The sequence below is a fragment of the Phocoena sinus genome, chromosome 3 (genome assembly GCF_008692025.1).
Source record: "Phocoena sinus isolate mPhoSin1 chromosome 3, mPhoSin1.pri, whole genome shotgun sequence".
In the NCBI taxonomy this organism is placed as follows: Eukaryota; Metazoa; Chordata; class Mammalia; order Artiodactyla; family Phocoenidae; genus Phocoena; species Phocoena sinus.
In genome coordinates, this window is record NC_045765.1 from 117656770 (window position 1) to 117668664 (window position 11895).

At 41.2% G+C, this 11895-nt stretch overlaps 2 protein-coding genes across 18 annotated transcripts in view; both read right to left on the reverse strand.

Annotated features, from left to right (window-relative positions):
• Positions 1-3941, reverse strand: part of MARVELD2 (MARVEL domain containing 2) — a 32679-nt gene extending 28738 nt beyond the window's left edge. For 3 of the 14 annotated variants that reach the window (XM_032628340.1, XM_032628348.1, XM_032628344.1), the window contains exon 1: positions 3704-3835. The gene's annotated coding sequence lies outside the window, so the exon portion shown is untranslated. Of the gene's footprint in view, positions 1-157; positions 515-2455; positions 3665-3703; positions 3836-3880 lie in introns of those variants that run through there. The other 11 variants (XM_032628351.1, XM_032628350.1, XM_032628337.1 and 8 more) reach the window with 10 other exon arrangements.
• A 321-nt stretch (positions 3942-4262) lies between these two features.
• RAD17 (RAD17 checkpoint clamp loader component) overlaps positions 4263-11895 on the reverse strand; it is a 33242-nt gene continuing 25609 nt past the window's right edge. For 2 of the 4 annotated variants that reach the window (XM_032626451.1, XM_032626450.1), the window contains exons 15-16: positions 7178-7235; positions 4381-5042 (exon numbers count right to left, since the gene is read on the reverse strand). In XM_032626451.1, the coding sequence (XP_032482342.1) occupies positions 7194-7235 (42 nt within the window). In that variant the 3' untranslated portion in view covers positions 4381-5042; positions 7178-7193. Of the gene's footprint in view, positions 5043-7177; positions 7236-11895 lie in introns of all 4 variants that reach the window. The other 2 variants (XM_032626448.1, XM_032626449.1) reach the window with 2 other exon arrangements.

The window sequence follows — 11895 nt, forward strand, 5'->3', positions numbered from 1 at the left end:
TTAAAACATAAGTTGAATTTACCTATGAGCCCTATAAACAACAAAACGCAAAAAACCAAAAATGAGACCAAATTTTGATAATACAGGATGCTAACACATTCCAAGTAAGAGTCCTTTCCTCAAATATCTAAATCAACATATTTAAGAGTTGACATACCAAAATGTGATGGGTCAGCAAATACTCTTCACTTTCATTAACTCAAGTCTGCTTTGGAATGGCCCAGAAGCAGTCTGATAAACACAGGGAGTGGAGAGTCCCTTTCTTTTCTAACTCGGGAAGTCACGTTACGGGAGTTGCTTCTTCCACTCTAATAGTATAACACTTGATACTAGATATAAAAAATTGAATTCTCAGAAAAAAAAATCACCAAAGGCTAAGTAAGATTCCCTGAAAGTACAGCACAGAGCCACAGCAATGGCCATGGACATCACTCTTTCCAGACCAATTATTTAAAGGTGACTTGCTGTTGCCATGGAAAGACCCAAAAAGTATCTTACAGGGTATTCAATCCACCTGAAAAATAAAGCATAGAAAAAGCACTTTTTATCAAACCTGTTGATTTCCTTCATGAAATCAATAACCTGGACATGTATGTAAAAAGGAAACTATTTGCTAATATAACTACTATGTTTAAGGCACAATGATCTTCTCCCTCAAACTGCTCATGAGTATTTACTGAAGACTCGCTGGACACATGGCATTGTACTTGGCACTATAAAGGTCTCAAAATTAAAGCTGGTAATCCCACCTTTACAGTGTTGAACAATTTAGAAATTCCTAAGGCTTTGTTTTGTTTTACTTTGTAAAATGGAGATCTATCACTCAACAAGTATTTACCAAGTGCCTGCCATGCACCAGGCTTGCTGAAAATGTATCAGTGAACAAAGCCAATGGAAATCCTTGCCTTCATGGAGCTTAAATTCCAGTGGGGGAGCGGGGGTGACAAATGATAGATAGAGCAAGTGAAATATATCGGATGCCAAGGAACAAGTTAAGAAAGAGGATAAGAAGTGCAGTGTGGACAGGGTGTTATAATTTTAAACAGAGTGACGAGGGAAGTCTTCAGAGAGAACATGACACCTGAATATAGAAATGAAGGAAATGAGGGAGGAAGCCAGGCAGGTATAAGGGGTAAGTGTTCCACACAGATGGAACAGCTCGTGTAAAAGCCTTAAAGTGGGAGTGCCTGGCGTGTTCGAGAACTGTTAAGGAATGGAGGCAGCAGCAGGGTGAGTGAGAGAGTGAGTAGTAGAATTGAGGCCATCTGAAACGTTAGGGCTTAAAAATCATTAGAGGGACTTACCTGGTGGTGCAGTGGTTAAGAATCCACCTGCCAATGCAGGGGACACAGGTTTGAGTCCTGGTCCGGGATGATACCACATGCGCGGAGCAACTAAGCCCCTGCGCCACAACTACTGAGCCTGTACTCTAGAGCCCTTGAGCCACAACTCCTGAGCCTACGTGCCACAACTACTGAAGCCCACACACCTAGAGCCCGTGGTCCGCAACAAGGGAAGACACCACAATAAGAAGCCTGCGCACTGCAATGAAGAGTAGCTTCTGCTCGCCACAACTAGAGAAAGCCCGCGTGCAGCAATGAAGACCCAATGCAGCCAAAGATAAACAAATAAATAAAATAAATTTTAAAAATAAAATAAAAATCATTAGAAAGATTTAGGCTTCTACTGGGAGTGAGAAGCCACTGGAAAATTTTCAGTAAAGGTCTGACATGATATGACTTATTTTAACCAGATCACTCTGGGTGCTCTGTTAAGAGTACCTTCCAGGAGAAAAGGGTGAAAAGAGGGAGACTGGCTAGGAGGCCACTGAAATACAGTTGACGCTTGACCAACACAGGGATTAGGGGCACCAACTCTCTTTGCAGTCAAAAACCCAAGTGTAACTTTATAGTTGGTAATATGTAGCTGTGGTCCCGAATCCACGGATTCAACCAACTGCAGACCACACAGCACCGCAGTACATATTTATTGAAAAAAAAAACCAAAAACGCATATAAGCGGACCCCTGCAGTTCAAACCTGTGTTGTCCAACTGTAATCCAATGGACCATGGTGGTAGCAACGAAGATAGCAAGAAGAGCTTAAACTCTATGTTCAGGGAATTAAAAATGTTTATTTTAGAAATTTCCAAACACAATAAAAAGTGGAAAGAACAGTATTATGAACCCTTTGTGCCCATCAACCACTTTCAATAATTATCAATTTATGACCAATCTTGTTTCGTCTATACCCTCTACCGTATTCCTTTTGTCAACAGATTACTTTAAAGCAAATCCCAGATCATTTCATCTGCAACATTTCTCCAACCCTCCAGCTTAGTCCTGGGAGAAGCAGCCTGAAGAGTCTGAGATACCTGTTAGAAGTCCAGGTAAAGATATCAAGTAGGCAGTCTACCCACAGAAGTGTATATACTACCACAGACTAAATACAATCACCTGGGGATGGAGATGGAGAAGAGGTCTAAATTCTAGGGTCTTCTAATGGGCCACTCCAATTTTAGAGAATTAACTGTGAGTCCCAGCATGGTGCCCAATGCAAAGCAGGAGAAAAAAATTTAGTACAGAAAAAAATTTCTATAATGATAGCAATTAAAAGTTACTTTTTTGTCTTTCATCGCTTTATCTGTTGTCTAGAAACATTTAAATTCTAGGAATGCATAGTACTACTATAATTCTTGAAATACATTTTCCTAAAAATAGTAGAGGCAAAAGCACAACAAATAACTTTAGCAAGTTTTACATATCCTTCAATACCTTTGATATACAGGCATTTAAAGGACACCGGTTGCTTAATTCAACTCACTGGCAAAAGTATGCTTCACTATAATGGATTTAATTCATGCTCACCTGTGAAATGTGGCTTATTTGAATTAGATCACCTTATCAGTGTTTAAATAAAAAGCCAAAATTACAAATTTGAAGAATTGTGGAATAGCAAATTATGTGATTTTGGAAGGGAATAATGGTCAGTTGTATTTTACCACATTTCAATGTCTGGATACCCCTAGCATCTCTCAGGGTGTCACTGAGAGTCCACTTAGAATCAGCACGCTGAGGCAGAGCGGGTCTTTGTTTTGTTCCAGCCGCCGGGGCCCGACTCCATTCTGTTGGCACACAAATCTCCGAAAGTCAAAGCGGTGGGAGGAGAAATGGTTCTCCCCAGCGAAGTGTTACAGGAATCCAGTTGGTCACCTTTACACCAACAGAATCACCACTAAGCTGGCTTTAAAGTTTTGCTGGCCCCGAGAAAGGGGCCGATTTCAGACGTTTCTGGGTTTCCAGGGGGATGGGAAATCCCCTGCGCTCTGAACTGAACCCTCGAGCGAGTGCCCGGGAATACAGAGCATCCTTGTCCGGGGTCCCTCCCCAGGCCGCGGCTCGGCGCTATGTCCCCGACCCACCAACCTCGCTCAGTACTCAGCTCTGCCCACCCAGGTGCGCGTCTCCACGTCAGAGGGAAAATACACTCTTCCTCTCCCGAGATTGTCCCCAAAGTGGCCGGAACTAAATCAGGCCGGACGTGCCCAGCTCGGGATAACCCCGCGCCCGGAAGGACCGCGGCTTCGCGGCCGGGGGTGGGCGCGTCTCGCCCGGCACCTGTGTCCGCCGAATGAAACCTGGCCGGCCGAGGGGCCCTCCAGCCTCCCAGGCCCCCCGCTCTCCCCGGGGCCCCGCACCGCTTACCGCGCCGGCCCCCGGCCTCGGGTGCAGGTAGTGGCCGGCCGCGCAGCAAGCGCGCCGTTTCTAGGGGCCGAGGGACGCCGAGAGCTACCCCAGACGCCGCGCGCCTGCCCGGGGTCCGCCGGCCCCTCCCCGCCCACGCCCCGGTCACGTGGGCCCCACCCCTGGCGCCCAGCTCACCTGCGCAGCCGCCGGGAAGTGCGCGCCCGCCGCCCGCGGCTATGAAACCGGGATTGGGCGCCGGGGGCGGGACCGGGCCGAGCTGAACTTCGCCCCGCCTGGCTTTGTCAGGCCCGGACTGCCGCCTGGGGCCCGGGCGGGTCGGTGCCCTCACCCCCACTGCACCTCACGGCAACAGCTAGGAGAGCTCTGGAAAGGTAGTTAAAGGTGAGAGCAAACCCTCCGGAAAGTTTTCTTTGCAAGGTTGCAATCCCCCTCCTTTCTATTTTTGAAAAAGTTTGGCACTGGATGAAGGAGACTTGCGTACTATGACCAGTGACACATGGCAGACCGTGAGTGTTAAGAATCATTGAAGGACAGGAGAAACAAAACAAAACAGAACAAATTCAACATTTTAATTTTGATATAAATTATGTAAATAGTTTCCAGAAAGTATCTAAAATATTCCACTGTACAACATATAAAAATGGTATCTGAAGAAGCTAGAGACCAGAGAGAAATTGTGAATAAGGCACAAAGTTTATTTACACTCTTAATTGCATCCTAAACTGTTTAATAATTCTTATTTACAACCCACAGAGTTTCTGTATTCTGAATTATTCCTTCACATTTTCTGATATTTGGCATAATGTTCAAACACATTTCATACACACTGACCTCTCCCAACACCACTCACATGGCTAAATAAATACTAGAGAAAAAGATTAAGAGATTATTTGAAGGTCTGATCTTCTATTTACTTCAACATGACAGAAATCAGTTCTCTGTGCTGAAATACTACAAGAGTGAAGAATTAACAAACTAATTCACCTGAAAAGTCTATTATCTCTGTTCAAGTACCACTGAACAAAACGAATATGAATCTGTCAAGTAACAATCTCATGGGCAGGCTGCTTTCTATGTTTCATCACTCTCATAGTCTTCTATTATTATGTCTTCCTCTTCCATGTCTTTCTGGGCTGCAAAGGGCTGAGGCTGGCTGGCAGGCAGTTCACTCCCACTATCCTGACTCAAAGGAAGAGACCAGGTTTCAGGTTCAGCTGTCTGAGTGCGTTCACCCAGCGCTTCCTCTGCAGGTTGCCCTCCACTAAGCTGGGCTTCATCTCCACTGTCCAGGTCTGTCATTCCATGCTCCCTGTCAGTCAGGGCTTCCATTTTCAATCTGCCAGATGCATAACACAGGCATTAATAATAATCAAAGGAGGGGATTCCTTTAAATTACACCATGAGTGTGGTGATTATGAAGCCCTCTCCTGTAGTCTCTCATTTACCTTCCTTGTGCTGTTTAGCCAGGTGGACCGGTTTATTTAACAATATAAACAAAACTAAAAAGTAAATGACAAACTGAATAAATCATTACAACTTATAACACAACCAAGTTAATTAATATCTTTAGTAAAGAGTTCTTACAAAAAGAAAGAATTAAATGGAATAGGAAAACAGACATAAAACATGTACAGATAGCTTACAGAAGAATGGTTACTAAATAAATTGCTCAACCTAATTTGTAATTTTAAAATGGAAATTAATATTGTCATCTTTCAAACTGGTAAAGACCTTTTAAAATAATAAAACCCAGTGCTGGTACGAGGAGAAAAGAACATGCTGAAACACTGTTAAGTGGGCATAAGATTGGCAAAATATTCTTGGAAGCAATCTGGCAATATAGAGCAAAGGTGTATATCCATTGATCCAGCAATTTTATTTCTAGGAATTCATCCTACATAAATAGTATTTGATATGCATGATGATTTAGCTTCAAGGAAGGCTGTGACAACAAAAGCTGGAAACAAGCTAAATGTACAAAACCAAGGTGTAGGAGGACTTCCCTTGTGGTCCAGTGGTTAAGAATCAGCCTTCCAATACAGGGGATGCGGGTTTGAACCCTGGTCGGGGAACTAAGATCCCACATGCCACGGGGCAACTAAGCCTGTGCTCCACAACTAGAGAGAAGCCTACGTGCCACAATTAGAGAGAAGCCCTCACACTGTAACGAAAGATCCTATGTGCCACAACTAAGACCCAACGCAGCCAAAAATAATAAACAAAACAAAACAAGGTGTAGGTTCAATTATAGGAAATTATGCAGCTATTAAATAGCAATATTAAATGTTAAGTTTAAGTATTAATATTCAATATTATCAATATAAATCAAAGATAATGTTAAAATGGTCACTATAAATGAAAGACAACAGTACTAGTCATTGTAATAAGTAGCACTGACAAATCCTGCCTCCCAATTCAGATCAAGTAGCCGAACCAGTAATAAAACACTGACTCCCATTCTTTTAATTACATCTTAGGAGGAAAAAGACAATAGAAGACAATGGTCTTCCCTTGATTTTGATGTCATAATCTTGTGGGGAAAGGAGCCAGTGAAAACAGCTGGTCCTTCTTTGATTCAGAGGGAAGTGAGGAGAAAAGGGAAGTTTATAAAAGGTTTGAGCCCTGATCACATCCCAGTGGGATGATGCTGTAAGATCCATCCATCACTGTATTTCTGTAAAAGGAAAGATGGGCTCCCAATAGCTAAGTCATTATAAGGAAGAAACCATTAACACTACAAAGGCCTTTACTGAATCTATGAAGGCAGAGGGAAAAAAAGCCCAGATAAGCTAGTTTTCCATTTGGGACCAGGAATAGGAGAACTAGTAGAAGGGGTAATAGATGCCATTTCTATCATTTACTTTTATCCTTGCAACCAGGAAGCAAGCACTTTTTAACCTTTTTTAGAATACCTGAGTGCCTAATTTAACCTTATAAATAAGCCAAGTAGAAATGAACTACAAGCACTGTGTTAATCACTGATATTAGGCCAGAAGCCATTTTGCAATGGAATGAACAGTATGGATGTAGATTTATCTCTCTCTATATTTTTTTACTTGTCTGAATTTTCTGTGATAAAGAAATAAAAAAGACAGTGCCCTTTTGAGGTAGTTCCTGATTATTGCAGTCTCCAAATATAGGCTAAGAACACCTCTTGGCATGAAAGCTGAAAGGGGTTTTCAGCTATGCAAAATTTGTTGAACTCAAGGATTTTAAAGATTCCTCTGCCTCTGTGATTCAATGATTCTATTTAGCCTAATATTCCATTCTGAGATGGTGAAAATAGCTGTTACATGTAATATATATAATAGATGGGTCTATAATGCAATCATATGGTCTCTGATCGCTAGTGAAACATGTATTTCTTGGCCTTTACAGATAACATTTATTGACTGTATAATGAATAAATACATAAGGTATTTGGTGGTTATTTCAGTAACAGCTCTTTGAAAATTAAAATGACCAGCTTACCTTCCAAAGTGTCGCTTCAGAGGAAGTCTTCCAATATCCTGGATAAAAGAAATCTGAGCTAAAAGAGATTTTTAAAAAGCTTTAAATAGACATTTCTCCAAAGAAGAATGGCCAAAAAGCACATGAAAAGATGCTTAAAGTCACAAATTGTTAGGAAAATGCAAACCAAAACCATGAGATACTATTTCACACCCCTTAGGATGGCTATTATCAAAACACCCCATAAAACAACAAGGTTTGACAAGGATGTGGAGGAAGCTGTAGAAATACAAAATGGTGTAGCTGCTGTGGAAAATGGTAAGGTAGTTCCTCAAAAAACTGAAAACAGAATTACTATATAATCAATTCCACTTCTGGATATACACCCAAAAGAACTGAAAGCCAGATCTCGAAGAAACATCTGTATATCCATATTTATAACAACATTATTCATAACAGTCAAAACGTGGAAGCATATATATATATGTATAGCTGATTCACTTTGTTTACAGCAGAAACTAACACACCATTGTAAAGCAATTATACTCCAATAATGGTGTTAAAAAAAAAAAGTGGAAGAAACTTGTGTCCAAAAACAGATGAATGGATAAACAAAATGTGGTAAATATATACAATGTAATATTATCCAGCCTTAAAAAGGAAGGAAGTTCTGACACATGCTATAACATGGATAAACCCTGATGACATGCTAAATGAAATAAGCCAGTCACAAAAAGACAAATATTGTATGGTTGCACTTAAGTGGGTACCTAGGATGGTCAAATTCATAGATAGAAAGTAGGTAGTGTTGGACTTCCCTGGTGGCACAGTGGTTAAGAATCCATCTGCCAATGCAGAGGACACAGGTTCGAGCCCTGGTCTGGGAAGATCCCACATGCCACGGAGCAACTAAGCCTGTGTGCCACAACTACTGAGCCTGTGCTCTAGAGCCCGCGAGCCACAACTACTGAGCCCATGTGCCACAACTACTGAAGTCCATGTGCCTAGAGCCTGTGCTCCACAACAAGAGAAGCCACCACAATGAGAAGCCCATGCATCACAACAAAGAGTAGCCCCTGCTCGCCGTAACTAGAGAAATCCCGTGTGCAGCAACGAAGACCAAACACAGTCAAAAATAAATAAATGAAATAAATACATTTAAAAAATAAAATAAAATAAAAAGAAGTAAAGGGAGCTATAATGACAATGACTCATCAAATAGGGAATATCAGTAAAGAGAAGGAAATTGCAAAAAAGAACCAAATGGAAATTCTGGACTTGAAAAGTACAATAACCAAAATGAAAAGTCCACTGCAGGGGCTCAATAGTAGATTTGAACTGGGAGAAGAAATAATCAGTAACCTGGAACACAGACTGATAGAGATTATGCAATCAAAGAGAAAACAGAATGAAACGTGAGATACCTATAAGTATTCTAAAAAACACTAATGGAGGACTAGAAAAGAGGACAGAGAGAAATGAGCAGAAGAAACATAAAGAGAAAATGTCTGAAATGACATAGTAAACTGAAAGAAATGGGATAAAAATTGATGAATAAAAAGAAAAGCCAAGGGCTTCCCTGGTGGCACAGTGGTTGAGAGTCCGCCTGCCAAGGCAGGGGACACAAGTTCAAGCCCTGGTCAAGGAAGATCCCACATGCCTCGGAGCAACCAAGCCCATGTGCCACAACTACTGAGCCTGCGCTCTAGAGCCCGTGAGCCACAACTACTGAGCCCGCATGCCACAACTACTGAAGCCCGCGCGCCTAGAGCCCGTTTTCCACAACAAGAGAAGCCACCGCAATGAGAAGCCTGCACACCGCAAGGAAGAGTAGCCACTGCTCACCACAACTAGAGAAAGCCTGTGTGCAGCAAAGACCCAACACAGCCAAAAATAAATTAAAAAAAAAAAAGACCACAAGACAAAAAAAAAAAAAGCCAAAACATCCTATTTTTGACTAAATTTTATAAACCTTCTAAAGTCTGCAAATCAAACACTACCTTACCTTTTTAAAAATCCACTACACAATATGACTAGGATTTTTTAAAAAACAGCTTTTTGATATGGAAAACTTGAGGGTTGTGATCCTGGAATCTGAACTTTCTAGTGGATATAATGATTCTCTAGATGATTCCAATGTGAGTAATCCAAACCAATACTTCTCAAACTCCTCAAACATCTCCTGCATAAGAATCACCTGGAGGGCTTCCCTGGTGGCACAGTGGTTGAGAGTCCGCCTACCGATGTGGGGGACACGGGTTCGTGCCCGGTCTGGGAAGATCCCACATGCCGCAGAGCGGCTAGGTCCATGAGCCGTGGCTGCTGAGCCTGCGCATCTGGAGCCTGTGTTCCACAACGGGAGAGGCCACAGCAGTGAGCGGCCCGCATACCGCCAAAAAAAAAAAAAGAATCACCTGGAGAATCTTGCTAATTGATCTTGCAGATCAATTCAGTAGGTCTTGGTTGAGGCCTGAGATTCTGCATTTTTCTCAAGCTTCCAGGTGATGCTGATGATTCTGGTCCAAGGAGACTCTTACTAATCAAACTGATTCATTGTCACACAGCTAGGAGTGGGACAAAGAATGTGAATGGCTGTGCCAATGTAAGTTGGTGGCAGTAGGGCTGGGACTGAAGGAGCAGCCTGCATTGTCAGGAAATAGGTTATAGACATAGGAATTAAGTAAACAAGTAAATATATTTAGCAAAGTGGGAGATGGGTCCATATCCACTAAAAGGAACCAGGACTCATTGAGATTTCTAAGTCCATGTAGGGAGAGTATGAAATAATCCGGGAACACTTTGTATCGGAAAGAAAGTACACTAAGAGTAAAGGCACAGAGTTACCTTAAAGCAGCTTGCACTGGCCAAATCTGGACAATTTAAGTCCAAAATAAATAATGATAGAAACAACAGCTGAAAAAGCTCCAGAGTCCATACAAATATAAACAAACAAACAAATGGGGAAGAAGGCGAAGCAATACCTTACAGCAGAATTTATTAACACAAATACAGAAGGAATAATGCCATTAGAAAATCACTTGCCAACCATGATGGATTCGGGAAATAATTATCAAAAGATGCTATAACTAGTGGGTGAAATTTTAATGAGAAATAGGGTATTTACATAGTCTCAAAGTGTCTCCCCACAAAACACTTAATAACTTTACAATGAAGAACCTGAGAGATGTTATCTTACCAAATAATAAAAGTTAACTTCACCAGCGTGGTTTAAATAGACATCATATTCCCCTGATGTGATGCACTGAGAAGAACACAGCATCACTTCTGTGGTATTCCTGCACAAAATATATATCCTAAATCCACTCATGAGGAATCCTCAGATAAACCCAAATTGAGGGGCAGACAATGTTATAACAATCTGCTTCAGAAATGTAATGGATAAAGAAAGACCACAGTACTATTCTAAATCAAAGAAGACTACAGAGATAGCAACTAAGTAACTAAATGTATCGTGATCTTGCATTGGATTTCTAGACAAGAGAGAACAAGTTTTTGTTGTTATTTTACAAAGGGCATTATTAGGACAATTGGCAAAATTTGAATGGAGTCTATAAATTACAAATGGAGTCTAATAATTAAACTATAAATTAGCAGTAATATATCAATGTTAATTTCCTGATTTTGATGTATATACTGTGGTTATGTAGGAGAATGTCCTTGTTTTCAGGAAGTACATGCTGAAGCGTTTAAGAATAATGGGCATAATGTCTGCACTTTACTCACACATGGTTCAGAAAAAAATACATATATTTGTGTACATGTGCGTATAAAGAAAAAGAATAAAAGGCAAATATGGTAAAAAATGAAACACTGAGGAATCTTGGTGAAGGATATACAAGAACTTCTTTGTACCATTCTTCTAATTTCTAAGTTTGAAATTACTTCAAAATAAAGTTTAAAAACTAGTATAACCTGGGATTTCCCTGGTGGTCCAGTGGTTAGGACTCCATACTTTCACTGCTGAGGGCCCGGGTTCAATCCCTGGTCGGGGAACTAAGATCCCACAAGCCATGCAGCACAGCCAAAATGATAAATAAATAAAAACGAGTATAATCTAAAAATAATAGTCAAGGATAGGGAACTCTCTGGATTCTGACTCACAGATTAATCATTCCCATTGCTCAAAAGTCATCTCACTTCTGCCTGTAAATACAGAGTATTTTAAACCTTTAGGTATCAATATTCTTAAAAGATGAGACTCTCATTGTATGAAGGCAGACATTTACTCTAAAATTCTCTCTTCTGATAATTCATAAGGCAAACCCTATCTTTAAAATTTGAGAAGTTTTGGACTTTCCTGGTGGTGCAGTGGTTAAGAATCCACCTGCCAGTGCAGGGGACATGGGTTTGAGCCCTGGTCTGGGAAGATCCCACATGCTGCAGAGCAACTAAGCCCATGAGCCACAACTACTGAGCCAGCGTGCCACAACTACTGAAGCCCGCGCACCTAGAGCATGTGCTCCGCAACAAGAGAAGCCACCACAATGAGAAGCCTGCCCACAGCAACGAAGAGTAGCCTCCACTCGCCGCAACTAGAGAAAGCCCGCGTGCAGCAACGAAGACCCAACACAGCCAAAAATAATTAAAAAAAAAAAAAAAATTGAAAGTTTAAAAAACACTTGAGAAGTTTGATGTGTTATATAGATTAGTAATATTTTCAATATTACACAAATTCTCTGTTCTACCTTGAAGATCAGCACCACAGACATGTGACCTAG